At 41.9% G+C, this 18,019-nt stretch overlaps 1 protein-coding gene across 3 annotated transcripts; it reads right to left on the bottom strand.

Moving 5' to 3' along the window:
* Positions 1 to 62: 62 nt before the first annotated feature.
* Positions 63 to 15,806, bottom strand: LOC117669151 (ADP-ribosylhydrolase ARH1-like). Of its 3 annotated transcripts, none has more exons than XM_060692761.2 (8): positions 15,680 to 15,806; positions 13,667 to 13,896; positions 12,098 to 12,196; positions 8,974 to 9,079; positions 8,796 to 8,875; positions 6,955 to 7,138; positions 5,294 to 5,508; positions 63 to 4,175 (listed from the first exon to the last, which is right to left on the bottom strand). In XM_060692761.2, exons 1-8 carry the CDS (start codon positions 15,688 to 15,690, stop codon positions 4,012 to 4,014), a joined length of 1,089 nt encoding a protein of 362 aa, XP_060548744.2. In that variant the 5' UTR covers positions 15,691 to 15,806; the 3' UTR covers positions 63 to 4,011. The 3 variants fall into 3 exon arrangements, with proteins under 3 accessions (XP_060548744.2, XP_060548743.2, XP_087748021.1); XM_060692760.2 differs by lacking the exon at positions 15,680 to 15,806 and adding an exon at positions 15,004 to 15,295; XM_087891895.1 differs by lacking the exon at positions 15,680 to 15,806 and adding an exon at positions 14,519 to 14,665.
* Between the last annotated feature and the right edge of the window lie 2,213 nt (positions 15,807 to 18,019).

Genomic DNA, 18,019 nt, shown 5'->3' with positions numbered 1-18,019 from the left:
AAATATTCTCTGTTGGAGTTTGCAGCAATCTAACTAGCACACAAGTAAACAATTCAGCAGGATTCATTTATAAAAGAAACTTTTTTATATACAGTAATATAAAGCATGATGCATGTATACAATACCTATGCAGCAGAAGCCAGAAGCACAGAATCAATATAATCACAGAACCAATAATGCAAGAATAAACCAACTCTTTTATACATAACAGTCAAGCTAAGCCATGCCCAGGCTCCAAACTGTCTGAGCACACCAAACAGTCCCCATTGGCTGACCTGTTGTCATGTCTATTCCAATTCATGAACTCATATACTGACATTCTCAGTTGAGCTGCATAGCAAAATGGCTTGGCAAATTGGTTGAACAATGGTGGGGGGGTGGTAGGAAATATTAAAAAGGGTCGCAGTGATCCAATTTAAACATGGTTTTGGAGGAAAACATGACTGGCAACACAGCAGAGATAAACAATGGAATTAAAAAGGAGGCTGTATAAACACCAAGTTTAGAGTTTACCATTTCTTAACTGAGGCAGAGATTGAATATTTTAAAACACTTGCATTTTATAGCTTTGCTTTATTTTATTTAAAAAAATGTAGGATGCCCCAGTGAAGCTGCTGTTATTTAGATTCAGGAACATAAACCATTCTGGTTTTGAAGAGGAGAGGTGAACAATTTGTTCCTTATAGATCTTCCATGCCGGAGACATCCTGTTTTCTCTTTCAAGCAGCTTTTTGCAGCAACTGCCCTGTCTCCTTCCCCCCACCTCCCCATTTATTGCTGCTTCAGCATTTTTCATGCCAGTCAATGCCCTGACTATTCCAGAGTCCAAGCAAAGTCAAAGTTCAGTGGTAAGCGTTGACATGTGAAACCTTGCCAATGAATATTGTTTTGCAAGTTTATCCAACCTCCAATAAGACTGGCTCAGGTGTCCTGTAGCCTGGGCTCAGTTTTATAAGATTGGACCTGCCACCTCTGGTCCGGTAAACAGCCTAGTGCAGTGATGGCTAACCTTTTTGCCATCGCGTGCCAAAAGCAGGGGGAATGTGGGGGGGTCGCACACACATGTGCCCACCCATAATTCTATGTGCCTCACCCCCGTGCATGTGTGTGCAACTCCTCTGTGCTTCCCCCCGCTTTCAGCACACGATGGCACAGTGGGCCCAGTAGGCCTGTTTTTTGCCCTCTCCAGGCTCCAGAGTCTTTCTAGGAGCCTGGGGAGGGCAAAAACGGCCTTCCCCCCCCCCCACCGGAAGCCCTCTGGAGGCCAGAAACGGCTTGTTTGCTGACTTCCAGTAGATCCAGAAGGCCTGAAAATCAGCTGGAGCTGAGCTCGCGTGCCGACTAATATGGCTCCGCGTGCCATCTGTGGCACATGTGCCATAGGTTTGCTATGATGGACCTTGTGTTTAAAGATCCAGGTGTTGCTTTTACATCTCAGGCATCCAAGTTGGCATGGATACTAAGAATTTGATCTCTAAATCTGGGAGAGAGACATTAATTTTACAAAGTGGTTTTTTCATGCCCCCCACTATATCACAAGAACTTCAGGCAAAGTGAAAACATGTTTATTGCCGGGGGGGAGGGGGGGTTGAAGTCTTAATATGGGATACAGAATGAATGATTTGTAGGTATAGATGATGCATCAGAAAGCAACAAAACATTGATTAGATGTGAGAAAAGACAGAACATCCTTAAAATATCTTGCATCTTCCCCTTTTCCATCCAGGCTTGTTGCTTTAATACTTGCCAACACCCCAGGACTCCATAATACATTCCCTGTTGTTTAGTTCATGAATAGGCACATTTTTTTAAAAAAGGGCTCTGGCTAAAAAGCCAAACTGGAGAGCCAGTTTGATCAAGTGGTTAAGGCAGAAGGCTAGAAAATGGGAGACTGTGAATTCTTGTCTCTCCTTAGATATGAAAGCCATTTGAGTGACTTTGGGGCAGTCACTCTATCTCAATCCAACTCAGTTCACAGGGATGTTATTGTGGGGAAAATGGAGGGAGCATTAGATATATTTCTATACTGTCATTATTTTTACAAATAGCTCAAAGCAGTAAATATACCGCCCTGAGTTATTTATAAAAATAATAATGGTGGGATACAAATAAATAAAATGAAAAGTAAATGAAAAAGCATGATTTCCTTAACTTCAAAAGGAGGCACAGATGCCATGTTAAAATATGAACATCACCTTGCAATGCCTCTGTCTGTGTTACCTGCAATTTTAGGCTTCATTATTACCTTTTTAATAAAAGTATGCACCTAAATATATTTACAGTTGTGTTTTTTTTTTATATGAGCACTGCTGGCATTCTCATGTCAGAATAGGAATGGATGCCAAACTTATTTGCTGCTCCTAGCCTAATATTCTGTAGACCATTCAGAGCCATGGATTTGGGTCCTGGGATCCATCTTCATTGCACCCCTGAGTGCAGTTGCTTAGTTATGAGCCAGTGTAGGAACAAATTCTATACTAGAAGTGTTCTGTACTGAAGGTTTCGCCCCAAAGTTTCTCTGACCTCAGGTAGTTCCTGGATTCGTGGAAGTTGAGCCAGGATTGCCGTTATTAAGCAATACAACTACATCACATGATTGCATCCCTTAGTGACAAGCCTGGCAGTCTTAGCTGACACAATAACCCCACTGTTATTAAGTAAGAAATGGCCAGGAGTTCCAGATAAGGAGCATAGGGATGAGGAAAGCCAGTGGAAGCCTTGGAAGGGAGGGCTGATGAATGCCGCCTGGGAACTGGGGAAAGCCGCCAAAAAGGCCAAGGGATGGATGGTGCGATGGGGTGCAAATGCAGGAAGCCTGGGGGGGGGGGGCTTAATGAAGTGATTTGTGACCTTCCCTGCTGACTTCTCTGTTGACTTTGCTTGTGAGAAGCTGAGGGGAAAGGTCACAAATGGCGATCACATGACCTCAGGACACTGCAACTGTTGTAAGTGCAAGTCAGTTTCTAAGCACTCAAATCATAAATCACAGGACTGTGAGATTGCTATAAGGGCCAGAACTTTGAGGACCGGTTCTAAGTATCTCTTGTTCATCTCCCTTGCAGTTTTAGTTTACCAAACTAAATAGGTGGTTGGTAAGCAAGGACTACCTGCATAAAAATCTGGTATTACAGCTACCACTGGGAAAGGACAAAGTCACACACTCATAATTGGAAGAAATAATGCAGCTTTGATGACTGAACCTAGCTTCATCTGTATAGAAAAGATCCATAATCCTATTAATTTAGTGGCCCCTTGTTTGTCCATGACTGAATAACACATTTATACTCAGATCTCCTGTGCGAGTGAGGTTTTTGTGAGTGAAGTTTGTGCTTTTGCATCACAGGTGGGTGACTCTACATTCATGTAATCATGTATTTATCCTGGATTTCAGACAAATACTGCCTCCATCATTTCAGCAGGAAATCAATTCAGTCTCTATGAACAGTGATTTGTCTTGCATGGAGGGATTCGGCGATTCTTCCACCAAATTCTTTTTAAGATTTTAAGCCTAGGAATTATTTTTACACACAGTGGCTCAGCTTAGCTATAAAATATGTAAAATAATAAAAAGTTGCTACCAGAAATACTGTATATAATGCACAATCATCTGTGAAATCATGATGCTCTTGCTTATTAAATGGACTATCTTTCAAGTCAAAGGAAATAGTTCACCTACAAAAAGGTCAAAGGAGTCAAAATGGCAGCCACAACCATGTGGTTAAAATTCCACTCCAAAAGAGTGAGACTTCGATCATGTGGCTCTGGTTCCATCTTGAAGCTTTTTTAATCACTTCCCTGTGGACACGTCTATAAAGGATCTTGGGAATCTATATCCTAAAGGACTTCTCTTTACGGGATCTTAAGAATCTGGCATGGATCCCTCCTCCAGTCCACAAAAGCGAGGCAGAATACAGCTACAATTTATTTTGAAAGCAGCAGTTTTCTATCTATTGAAAGTTTTCAGTTTATATCTTCCCAGGAATTGAGGATATTAGATATGGGAACGGCTTCTCAAACAGACCCCCGCTCCCAAGCCAGGCGATAGAGAGAGTTGGCTGCAGAGACCATCCTGTCTCGGTATTCCAGTTCCATGTGATTTCCAGATGGGATGTCTTGGAGACCATATGTAAGGCCCCAGCAGCAAGCTGCGATTACCCCTGTGGAGTCACTGTCCCCTGGAGGACAAGAGAAACATACCAAAAAAAAAAAAGATTATGAGTGGCTGTGATGACTCCCCTGGATGCTTCCCCAGATGCTAGTTCAGAGAATGATGTGCCAGCAGCAGACAGCTACGTGTCAGGAGTGAAGGGGCTGAGCACAGGGGAACAACTGGACAAGCAGCCAGCTGAGTTAGAGACAGGAGAGGCACAGCTGCAGATGGGAAGCCCAGAGGCTTTGGGTAGAGAAGGCACCTAGCTGGTTGGTGGAGATAAAGAAGAACTACCTCCTCTTCTAGATCAGAGAACACACATAGGGCTGAGAGGAGGAAGGCACAAAGAAGGTTAGCCAGATTACTCATGAGGAGGCAGCCTCACCCCTCTTGATGAACTGCACCAAGAAGCAGTTATTTAGCTCAGTAAGGGAAGTGAAATGATGCTGGGAACAACGTGTCCATTTCCTTGCTGTGTGTTCTTGCCTTGCCTTGTCTTTGCCTTAGGGATTTGCTTTTGCCTAGTGGACTGGACTTGCCTTTGCCTTGAGGACTAGTGTTGGCTTCTTGTGAGTAGCCTAAGGAATTCTTTGGGACTGAGCTGGTTGGAATTAATTCAGGTTTGGAAGCCTTAATGAAGACTTCTAACACCTGTGATGTGTCTGTGTGTGTGTGTGTGTGTGTGTGTGTGTGTGTGTGTGTGTGTTTAGAACAGTACATTGTCGACTGGCGGCCCCCAGGGGGGGGCCTTCTCTGTGGGGGCACCCACTTTCTGGAACGAGCTCCCCCCAGAGATACGGAGGATCCCGGATCTGCGCACTTTCCGCCGTGCTCTTTAGACCCTCCTATTCCAGAAAGCTGGCCTGGCCTAATTTTCTCCCCTGTTTTAAAATTTTATTAAATCGAAATTTTAATCTGTTTTAAATTATTGGGATTTTTAATTGTCTCAGGCTAAATTATTTAATCTGGTTTTAATTATGTTTCTAACTTTTGTATCTATGCATTTTATTTTGTGCCTGTTCACCGCCCTGAGTCCTTCAGGAGTAGGGCGGTATATAAATTTAATAAAAGCAAAAAACAAAAAAACAAACATTGTCAGCTAATTCTGGGATCAAGCATTTTACAGGGGAGGTTGTCACTCACCACCATGGAACATGGACCGTCCACAGAGCTGCTCCCAGCTGCTCCCAGCGCCCAGGAGGGCATCATAGGCAATCATGGGGGCATCATGGCCACTCCGCCCAGCCCACCCATCCAGGCTGAAGGTTTTGTAGATGACATCCCGCTCGGCAGGACCGTAGGCAGGAGGAAATTGAACTGGGCCCCGACCATCGATGAGACCCCGTTCTGACAGGTACCTAAATGTGGGATAATTAAGTTACATTTACTTATATGGCTGTCCAACATGCAAATAGGGATTCTGGGAGGATGGCATAGGGCTAAAAAACAAAGTAAACAAAAGGACAAAGAACAGCACAATATAGAAATAGTAAACATAATCTGATCTTCCCCAAAAGTGTTTTTTTCAAAAGGCATCTGGACTTTGTTTTTCCCCCAGCGGAAGAAGCCCCTGGACTATAGCAAATTCCTTGATCTCTGCTACAGGTTCTCCACACTTCTAGAAACCTCCCAGGGAAAGGGGAGGCTTTGGAAGTCAACCCCCGAATAGCTGGACACTCTTAGACTACTTCTTGGAAGTAATCGGGTGAATCCCTGGCTGGGTTGGGACAACCATGCAAGTTCATTGTGTAAGAACCAGCTGTTCAAAATGAACAATAAAGGGTGCCACCATTTATTAGACACTAGTTTTTCTGCATAATTTACCTTTCATGCTAAAAGTATCTTCTTCTGGCTCCACTTGCCTTTTGAAAAAGCACTTTTGGACAACCATGACCTGAATAATTGAGAATCTCCATAGACATAATCTGATCCTCAAATCATTCTCAGGTGGACTCTTTTAACCTCTGGCCCAATACTTGGGAGGAAAAAACAGGTGAAAGGCTAACAGGTTCAGAGACCTCTGGAATTTGGGGGCAGAATATGCTGTTCCAAAGAGCAAGTGTTGTTTGGACAGAGAAGGCACACTTCCTGGGTTCCACTTAATGACTTTGTTTCCTAGAAGGACACATACCCACCCTACTGGATCTCATGGGGCAGACAGAGATAACTGAAGACAGGATTTAGAAGGAATTTGTAGTTGGTAACCAGCACCTCAAATTCTACTTGAAAGCTTATAGGAAACTAGTGAAGCTTAGTGGGCTTAATGGGCTTAGTATGATGCATTGGTAATTTCCCATGCCACCATATTCTGGTCTAAAACCTGATTCTAGATGATCTTATTTATTTATATCCTGCCTTTATCATTTTTATAAATAACTCAAAGCAGTGAACACACAATATTTCATCTGCTTGGCTCAGATGAAAGACGTTAATGTGTTATTATCAGAATCCTCATGAACTTTGACCCTTTGCTGATACAAGCATAGGAGCAGAAGGAACATAAAAGTCCTCAGAAACATTGCAAACTAGGAATGTACCAGTTGGAATAGCCCCAGGGGATCCCCCAAATTGGGAAAGTAGATCCTTAAAAAAAAACTGTTCTTCAAATTTTGTGTGTGTGTGTGTGTGTGTGTGTGTGTGTGTGTGTGTGTGTGTGTCTGTCTGTCTGTCTGTCTGTCTATCTATCTTTCTATCTATCTATCTATCACATTTTTGAATCACATATCTCCTCTTCTACGGCTTCCAGCTCTAATAAAAAACCCTGCATTCCTTGTTCCCTCTCTTGCCCCAAGTACGGTACTTACCATTCCCACTTCTCTTGGAAATAGGACCAAGCTGCTACATTGGCTTCAGTCTCAACCCCAGCAGCCTGGATGTATTCCAGGGCAAGGGGCAGAGTCTTCAGCAACCCAGATCCCCAGAGCTCAAGGGGCAGTCCCTGGACAGCATACGCAGTGAAGAGGGCCGAAGCCAGAGATCCCAGATAGCCTAAACAGAGGAAGTAGAGAAAGGACGTCTCTTTCAGGATTCTATAGTCCCCCCACCCCCACTTTTTTCCTTTTGATTGAATTACTAAAATTTACCCCAAGCTTCCAAAGTTAAGGCCTGTATAACGATTTTGTTCAATGACTAGCCAAACATGCAACACAAAAGTAAAATCAAATGGATGAGATAAAATATGAACATAACCAGAGTCTCTTTAATAAAAGGGTAACATGGGTTACTATGATTGGTTATGTGCTATGAAATTGTTTTCCACTTCCAGTGACCACATAGATAAGAATGAGACCCCACTTCTTGGCTTTGACAATGGGTGTGTTGTGATGTCTCACAAAAATTTCTAGCACCAAAAGAGTAAGGTGAGAAAAGGAAACGGACAATATAGCTAAGCTCATCCCCAAAGGATTTTCATAGGACAAGAAATTTCATAGAAACTATACTATGTTTCTGTGCTGGTATGTTACCGTAATTAACAGTGCAAGTGTAAACAGGGCATCCAAAATATTACAACCTATGAAGTAAAATACATATTGCCTAAAACAAGAAAACTAAGACATAATAAAGCTGAATTGATAATTCTGGTCTGTGACTTAATAAAAACTGATTGATTGAAAACTGAATTGATGAATAAAACAAAAGCATTTATTCCTGAGACCAAGTTTGCCTTATTTTCATTGTGGCAACACAGAGTTTTGCTACTGCACAAGCGAAGAAGGGTTTCAAATCTCTAAAAGATGATTCACATAGAAATTGTCCAGTTTTCCTAGGATTTTACATATTAGGAACAGGTTCAAATAGAATTTTTCCAATAATAATTTGGGGAAAAGTGGCTTGACCAGTGGTGGGTTCCTCCCGGTTCAGTCTGGTTCCATAGAACAGGTAGTAAAACCGGCAGGAAGCTCCACCCACCTGCCACGATATCATCATGAGTGATCTGCGCATGTGCAGAAGCGCAGGCGCTCTCATTGCAAACCGATACTAAAGGTAAGTGGAACCCACCCCTGGGCTTGACCCAATTTATTTTAGAAATCCCATCTAGATTACATCAAGGAAGATAGATAGGAAAAGTATGTATTATACAGTATTTGTGATGTCATCAATACAGTAACAATCACTCCCATGTTTAGCAACTCCAAATCTCAGAAAACTCCAATATCACAACAACAGGTCCTTCATCTACACCTCAAAAAGGCCAATTGTACTGCTTCAGGCTCTACCATCACATCCTGCTACATGGAAAGAAGCCTGCTCAACCTGTGTTAGAGCTGAGGTGGCGCAGTGTTAGAGTACAGTACTGCAGGCTACTTCAGCTTACTGCGAACTGCAGTTCGGCAGTTCAAATCTCACCGGCTCAAGGTTGACCCATCCTTCCGAGGTGGGTAAAATGAGGACTCAGATTGTTGGGGGAAATATGCTGACTCTGTAAACTGCTTAGAGAGGGCTGTAAAAGCACTATGAAGCGGTATGTAAGTCTAAGTGCTATTGCTACTGTTACTGCTACTACTGCAGGCCCAATCCAAGGACAAATATAATATAAATATAAATAATCTTATAAATATATATAATCTTGTTTTCTTTTGTTTTTGCTTTCTTTAAGCCTTGAGATTGGTCAGTCATGCAACAATGGCCCCATACATCCCTTTACCTGTGGGATGGTGATGCGTCATTCTTCCACTTTCTATGCTGACTTGGATCAAGGTGTTGAGATCAGAAGGCTGAGGATACCTGGAAGAGATTGGTTGAGAATCAGGATGATCCTGTGTTGACCATTCATCATTCTCCTATTGGTACTTTGCACGTATTTTCTCTCCAACATGTATTACCTAAGCCCAATGCACATGGATCTCATAGCTGCACCACAACCGGTTGCGTTAGAGTTGAAGGGAATGTGATATCCACCTGGCTCTCCTGGACGTAACTGAGATGTTCCTAGAAGCAGGTGGGCGGAAAAATAGCACACTGAAATGTTTATTGCCAAATGATGTTGGATTTTCAGTTTGTCCTGGACATTGTATTCATTTACAAAACAAAACAATAAAGGTTTTGATCTAAAGTGGAAGATTTGTGTATGGCTAAAGAAACTTGACTACTTTGAAATAATAAAAAATACTTGTAGCTCAGGTTTTAGATTTTGGCAGTGGTTTGCTATCCAAGATTGTTTCAATTTAGTTTCTGAACATTTCATTACCAGACTAGGTAATATCATCAGTAGGACTGTCTTGTCCTGTTCTCCTTATCTTATCAATGTCTTGTATGCCAGTGTGACCAATTTTTTGTATGATTGGTTGTTCATTTGGAACTATATTTAAATTCTGAACAGATGATTGGTTCTATTATTGATTAGTCATTCAAATGGTCTGGTTTCTTATATATTCATATAAGCATGTTGATCTAGATCAGGGGTGTCAAACTTGACGCATTGCATGCCGAAATCGTGATGTATCACAACGTTTTTTGCCTTTGTGGAGCCGGGGTGGGCATGGCCTACACAGGCCATATCCAGCCCATGGGCTGCCAGTTTGACAGGCCTGATCTAGATCCAGCATATGAATACGTAAGAAACCAGACCATTCAAACAACCAATCAACAAGAGAATCAATCAGCTGTCCAGAATTTAAATGTAGCTCCAAATGAACAACCAATCACATGACCAACTGACTAAACTGGCATACAAGACATTGATATGCTAAGGAGAATAGGACAAGAAAATCCTGCTGATGATGTTACCTAGTCTGGCAATGAAACATTCAGAAACTAAATTGAAACAAGCTTGGAAAGCAAACCACTGCCAAAAACTTGACTACTTTTTAAAAACTGCTTTGTATTCCCTTCCTGAAACTGAGATTAAAGAATCTACCGCAAAATCTTTTTTCTTCTTTGGTTAGAGAAAAAGACACTAACTAAATTCATTGATTATGGCTTTTTGCATATATTTTTTTAAAAAAATTAATGTGTGATTGATGGTTTAGGAGTCATGGTGGTGCAGTGGTTAGAATGCAGCATTACAGGCTGACTCTGCTCACTGCCAGGAGTTCGATCCTCACCGGCTCAAGGTTGACTCAGCCTCCCATCCTTCTGAGGTTGATGAAATGAGCACCCAGATTGTTGGGGGTGATATGTTGAATCTGTAAACCGCTTAGAGAGGGCTGTAAACAAGGGTGAAATCCAGCCAGTTCTATCAGGCTTGGGCGAACCAGTAGCGGCAGCTGCGGGAGGCTCTGCCTACCCGTGCGGAGGTCATGATGTCACTTTTTTGCAACATTTTAAGCCTCTGTGCATGCGCAGAAGGCTTGGTGCATGTACAGATGACAGTGTGTGCGAATGGAGCGAGCACGTTGGCGAACCGGTAGGGAAGGTAGGTAAATTTCACCCCTGGCTGTAAAGCACCATGAAGCGGTATATAAGTCTAAGTGTTATTGCTATTGCTATTTTAATGATTAGACAGGGTAGATTGAAGAAAGGAGAATAATATGTAACTTTCGAGAGAAAGGATAAAGTACATTTGTATTTATAATTGTTGTGAAAAACGTCAAAGTCATTTCTTTATATTTTTTCTTTTCTATTTTCAACTTTTCTTGCACTTCTTGCTTTTTCTTTTTTCTTTACATTGCCTTGTATTAGTTTTATCTTGTTGTTTAAATGTTTTAATGAAAATTGTACAAAAAAAGTGAACAAAAATATAACTTTCATCCATAACATGACTGTTATAAACTGTGGCTGTGACTGAGTGGTGATAAAAGAAGTCTATTGTTTAGTTATAGTTTCTATTGTACATTTGCTGTGTAACCTTAGGGTGTCACTCACTCTCTGTGTAAAGGAATTTAGAGCTAAAGTTGGGAAGGGGAAGGAATGGGCAAGCTATTAGGGGAAGAAAGGGGGAATGAATTCTTAAGGCAGAAAAGAAGAGGAAAGTGTGAGAAATTCAAAATAAACCCACAAGATCATGTAGAACACTCTTTTTCAACCTTGGCAACTTTAAGTTATCTGGACTTCAGTTCCAAGAATTCATGTTGTTGAATTCCAGGAGTTGAAGTCTAAACATCTTAAAGTTGTCAAGATTGAGAAACACGGGGGTAGAGAGAAATAATAATAGGTTTCAAGATTCTCTTATTCTATTTTACTACAATACATTTGCTATGTAACCTTAGGGTGTCACTCACTCTCTGTGTAAAGAAATTTAAAGCTAAAGTTGGGAAGGGGAAGGAATAGGCAAGCTATTAGGGGAAGAAAGGGAGAATGAATTTTTAAGGCAGAAAAGAAGAGGAAAGTGTGAGAAATTCAAAATAAACCCAGCTGAATTTTGTTTGCCACAAGATCACGTAGAACACTTTAAGATATCTGGACTTCAGTTCCAAGGATTCACTAACCAGACATGTGGTTGAATTCCAGGAGTTGAAGTCAAAACATCTGAAAATTGCCAAGATTGAGAAACACAGGGGTAGAGAGAAATAATGATACTTTCAAGATTCTGTTATTCTATTTTACTACAATAAAGAGCATCTCTGGAAGTTTGAACATGCCTTTTTAAAAATTAGACTAACTCAAAGAGTTGCTAGTCTTGTAACTTTAATGCAATATAAAGTGTAGTGGCATTTACAATGTGAAGACAGTAAGTGTGGTCTGTCTGTCAGGATTGAACTTTCCAAGTTGTTAAGTGAATCCTGTTTTCTCCATTGAGTTTGCTTGTTGGAAGCCAGCTGGGAAAGTCATAAACGGCAATCACATGACCCTGGGATGCTGCAACCATCATAAATACATGCTGATTGCCAAGTGCTTGAATTTTGATCATGTGACTGTGAGGATGCTGTGGTGGTCATAAGTGTGAGGACCAGTCATAAGTCACTCTTTTCAGCGACCTTCTAACTTTGAACAGTCATTAAATGAGTGGTTATAAGTCAAGGACTATCTGTACTTAAAACTTGCAAAAATAAATATATGGTGTATTACCCAGAATACTGGTGGGTCCAGGTTTTCTTCCTTCCATATCTTTCATGCCCTCTACATAGCATCTTGCCAGCTCCTGGAACAAGGGCTCCCCAGTCTTCCCTATGCAAAAAAGATGGGAAACACAAGAGAACCATTTTTATCTTTAAATCTGAGACTCAGCCGAGGACGTCTTTTGATGCAGTTTATCACCAATAGAAGCTAAATCAAAATTCCTATATGCAGGGATCTTCTGAAGGATCCCTTTTCCTGTAATATTTCTCTTGTTGATTGTAGATGCTGATTGTAGAAGTAAAATTTGTAGGGCAACCAAACTTTACCGCATCCAATTGGGAAAGGTTGTTGAGAAAAACATTTGTGTTATCAGTGCTAAGAATATGAGCCTTCATATCTCAGCACCATCTTGAATCACCCACCTGAAGAGCGTGAGTACCCTAAAATGATGTGAGCTACCCAGAAACACAAAGGCAGCTATACAAAACTGAATAAAGAACTAAAAAAAATGAAATCATATTGTAATCCCAAAATCTAAACTCAGAAGGCTTGTAGCACTAGTTGCAAGCCAGGATCCTAGGAATGTCTGTTTAGGCCCTATCACACAGATACTCCAATTCATCTCAGGTAGCTACTGTTCCTATTGACTTCTGTTTCGTCCATTTTGACTAATTGGTAACAGTACAGGAGTAGTCTGCCACTATTATCTTTTGACTTCTAGTCATCTAGGTCAGTGGTCACCAACCTTTGCAGCTTGGTAGCCCAGCTTGGGGGGGAAAAGGGGAACTGGACTTTATGAGTGGTGGGGTGGTACGCATGTGCACCCACTCAGGGGTGGGTTCTACTTACTTTTACTACCTATTCGCAACGGGGTCGCACATGCGCAGAACCTTCATGATAATGTCAGGATCGGTGGACGGAGCCTCCCATCGGTTTTACTACAGGTTCTTGCGAACCGGTCTGAACCAGGGGCAATTCACCACTGGCTCAGCTTGACTTGCATGAGCAGCAGACTAGTGCATACACGCATACGCACACAGCTTGACTGCAAGTCGAACTGCATGCACACACTTGTGTGTGCTGGCTTACGTCCTGCTTGCGAATAGGCCTCAGCCCAGCAGTGGGCTGCAGCCCGGGGATTGGGTACCCCTGATCTAGTCAGTGTTTCTCAACCTCAGCAACTGTAAGAAGGGTGGCTGGGAATTGAAGTCCATCCATATCAAAGTACCTGAGGTTAAGAAACACTAATCTAAGCTATAACCCTGATATTTCCTGCTATTTATCTAGCTGAGAACTAACCAGCTTGGATCCTGCTTAGTTTTTTCAACAGCAGGCAAGGAATTAAAATGGTGATCTGTTGCCACTGCTGATTAAAAACCTGGAGTTGCTACTATTGGGTAAATCCTGCAGGGCCCTCTAAGATAGGAGACAGATGCACCTGGGAACATTTTACCAAGAGTACTTAATAAACCACCAACTCCTATAAAGCACCATGAGAGAAGTATTATTTGGGGGTGGGGGGAAACCAAAATTTGCAAAATAAGACTACAAGGCTTCTCATCACTTCCAACTACTCACCTGTGGCAAGGGCCTCAGCAGTCGCCAGATGCAGCACAGTGTCATCACTGACTGGCCAATCAGGAAGAGCTACACAGATCTTTCCAAGTCCCCCCATTTCCTGGAGCTCTTGGTGGATCTGGGGCCCCGAAGTACAGTATTCCCAGCGCTGGTTGCGATATCCAAGGGCATCACCAGCTCCAGAAAGCACCATGGCTGCACGATAAGCTTCTTGAGAGGGAGTACGGTAGCTACAGGAAAGAATATATTACAAAAGGCAGCACCCAAATACATAAATTGTATGTTTTGCATCTGTTGCAAAATATTGAAATTTATTTAAAGGTATCCTTCTGAAATGTGCAACTTGTATTAATTCATTAGGATCTATTTGCTGAAGTTGCATATCCCATCCTGTTTCCCCAACTAAACTGGCCAGTCCTTAGGAAGGTACACATTTAGTGGAATTAGTATTTTGAAACCAGCATGTCATGATTGCACCAGGGTTAACCTAAAATTTGCATGCACAAAATAAAAATTATGATTTACACAAAATAATAATTTTCACAAAATAAAAATTATAATGTACACTAAAAGGACTCTACATTGTCATCTCATTGGCACTTCGTCAGGCTGACATTTTCTTAGCAGTTACAGATCAGAGTAATAAAAATGAAAAAGTTGCTATATACAAGGAAACTCAGACATGAAGTGTGTTATTTCTCTGAGGAATACAGGTAGTTCTTGACATACAACCACAACTGGGACCAGCATTTCCATTGCTAAGCAAGGCAGTTGTTAAATGAATTGCATTCAATTTTATAAAAAATGTTCTGCCATGGTTTGGTGAATCACAGCACTTGTTATATGAATTACATGATTGTTAAGTGAATCCAGCTTCCCCTGTTGACTTGCTTGGGAGAAACCATCAGGAAAGGATCACGAATAGTGATCATATGACCCTAGGATGCTGCAACCATTGTAAATACATACTAGTTGCCAAAAATCCAAATTTTGATCACATGATTGTAGGATTGCTGTGAAAGTTGTAAGTGTAAAAACAGATTGTAAGTCACCTTTTTCGCTACCATTGTAAATTTTAACAGTCGCTAAACAAATGGCTCCAGGGCTACCTGTAGTAACTTTCCAGTAAGAATCTAACTAGCTAATGTTATGGTTGATCTCTGAAAGCTGCATAAAAACACCCTCCAAATCAAGATCCTGTAACAGCAAAACCACACTGTGGTACTTCTGCCAAAGGGTGCATCCATCAAACACCAGCAGACAAGCTCAATTAAAGGAAGATTTTAGAATAAATTTGAAATCTGGGAGTTTGCAACGGCGATCCTATGGAAACTTACAAAAGAGAAAGCCCACTGAAGAGCGTGGAGTTTAAAAAGAGCTCCATTCTACTGATGTACAGCTCCGCTTTCAAAGGCCTAATATGGCTGATATTGAGATGCCGCTGTATTACATCTATTACGGTAGCAAGTTCCCTAAGCAAGAATGCTACCTGCTGGAGAAAGCGATCTGAAGCTAGTGATATTGCTGCGGTCTGAGCCGCGATATTAGCCTTTAGCGGATTCTCACGCCCTTTCTCCTAATACACCCGCGGAAGAACAGCGTTGCAAAAAAAAAAAAAAAGTAAGGAAACGGAAGCAGGTCAGAAGGTAAAAAGGAGTATCTGGTGGACGACTTGCTCTTAAAGCAACTGCCCTGCAAATGACTTAAGAAAAGCCACAGGAATCGAATACATTTGCATGTTTATAGAATTCTTTATTGGCCAAGTGTGAATGGACACACAAGGAATTTGTCTCCAGTGCATAAGCTCTCACTGTGCATAACAAGCAACAAGTGATAAGTAATTATCATAATCATAAAACACAATCATCATAAATCATAAGATACAACGCAGTGATTGTTATAGGATACTAAATAAGCAATCATCAACATAAATCAATGATTATTGATTTATTATTGATTGATGATTATTGATTATTAACAGGCGAAGTAGAGGGGGTGCGAGCAACCGCTTACGAGCCATCCATGACTGCGGGGAGAGGAGTGGGGGCGACCGCTCCGTCTTCGTCCGTCCGACTTTGAAAAACAATTCGCCAGGAGACGGGCTGGTCCTAACCTCTCCACTCGTCCAATTGGAGGACTTCAAACAGAAAAAGTCTACAAATCCGTCCTCCCCCCCACCCCACCTCCGCAACTGTGTTGGGCCTGCCCGCCCCCCTCCTTGCCCTCTGGCAGCGCTTTGCTGAGATTTCATGCTGCTGCCCAGAAAGTTTTTCTGTTTATAACTCCATTGATTTTTGCATCATGTAAGGTGGACATGCAGAGAAGAGCCGCAGGGGGATCGGTTTCCTAACAGATCTCTAGGGATTTCTAGATTCCGCAGGCTGGTTGCAGAGGACAGAGGGGCTAGATTGGTGTTCTTCAAACTCAGCACCTTTAAAGTACAGGTAGCTCTTTAAAAAGTGACTTATGACCGTTTTTTGACACTGGCAACCATTGTGGCATCCCCATGATTACCTGATCAAAATCCGGACACTTGGCAACTGGCTCGTATTTTTGACGGTTGCAGTGTCCCAGGGTGATATGGTTGCCATTTGAGACCCTCTGACAAGCAAAGTCAATGGGGAAGCCAGATTCACTTAACAGTGTTACTAATTTAACTACTGCACTTAACTCTGGCAAGAAAGGTGGTAAGGTGGGGCAAAACTCACTTAACAAATGTCTCACTTAGCAACATATTTTGGGCTCAATTACAGTCTAAGTCAGGAGTCTGCAGCCTTAAACACTCAAAGAGCCATTTGGACCCGTTTCCCACAGAAAAGAAAACACCGGGAGCCATAAAACCCTTCCCTTGCCTGACTATTTCTTGAGCGGCCACAAAACTAGCATATGTAGTTGAATTAAGTATTCTGTTTTCTTCTGAAGCTTTTCTTTTCTTGGATTTATCCATGGTTGGCCTACTGGGGGTTTCAAAGCTCAATAAATCGCATGCTGGCAAGTATTGCACATTGGCGGTTGTGACCCATATTTTGAGTGACAGGGAGCTGCAGCAGAGGGGTGAAAGAGCCACATGTGGCTCCAGAGCCGCAGGTTGCTGATCCCTGGTCTAAGTTGAGGACTACCTATATGTGGATTTAAGCTTCCAGAATTCTCCAGGCGTTATGCTGGCTGGGGAATTCTGGGAGTTGAAGTCCACACATCTTAAAGTGGCTGAGGTTGAGGTATTCTGGCTTTAGATCACCAGGGAGGGGTGGTGGGTATTTAGATTGTGCTTCTTGGAACTGCAGAGTGCAGAAAGAATTTGGGATAATTCTTTTCAATGCAGCTGATTTTCTATCACTAGAGCTTTGCCTCTTGATCAGGTGTTTGGGACTCTCTTTTTTGTAATTAACAGGTCTTGTGGCCTGAAAATGTTCAAAAATTCCTAGTCTACATTGCTCATCCCTCTTCCTCGTGGGTCTGTATTGGGGAGGGAAAATGAATAATCTTAACTTATGGCATGCCAGCTCCTATATATGGCATTTAGCAGTTGGATTCCAGCTGATTATACATACACAAAGTAGGGCCAGGTAGGGCAATTATTGTACTTGGAGCAAAGGCTACACAAAAAAAATCTTAACTCTGCCACACCAGTATTTTTCAACCTTGGCAACTTTTAAGATGTCTGGACTTCAACTCCCAGAATTTTCTACTCAACATGATGGCTAGGGAATTCTGGGAGTTGGTCCACATGGCTTATATTTGCCAACTTGAGAAACATTGGGTTAAACCATAAGTAGATAAAACATCCTGGAAAAAAAATAATGGCCAACCTTGTACTGCTTCAAAGGAGTTTCATTTTCACAGCTTTAAACTGCCTTTTGATTGGTTAGGTCAGACAGATCTCCAGCATGGGTTTCTGCAGCATGCTTGCTAACGGCTGCCATAGAAACGGGGAGGGGGAGTGTGGCCATTTGGGATGGGGAAGGAAGCTGGTGTGTAAAAATCCCATGAGAACTGGAAAGGAGGTTTGTACTCATGAATTATGGTGATGCTGAGTGGAGTTGTTTATACTCCCTGGACATCAACTGTCCAGATGCAAAAATATCTGAAGAGCTTTGCCATAACATCATACTGGATGTTGTTGTTGGGCCCTGGAGGGAGATATTTGGGGTGACTTTCATGTGTTTTGAATCAGATCTTGCTTTGCTTTCACTTTTATCATTTCAAACTTAGTAAATAATACCTCTTCTCTAATTCAGTGGAGCTGGAGGTTTTCTTTCTTGAGTTTTAAACTGAGGCAGGACTGACACCTAGTCTATTCACTCTATTCTTAACATAAAGATCCACTGGAAACAATACATTAAGTCATAATAT

This window comes from Pantherophis guttatus, chromosome 4 (genome assembly GCF_059756535.1).
Source record: "Pantherophis guttatus breed Tessera chromosome 4, ASM5975653v1, whole genome shotgun sequence".
Taxonomy (NCBI): Eukaryota; Metazoa; Chordata; class Lepidosauria; order Squamata; family Colubridae; genus Pantherophis; species Pantherophis guttatus.
The sequence above is the reverse complement of the archived record's forward strand: the minus strand, read 5'-3'. Positions and strand labels throughout refer to the sequence as shown.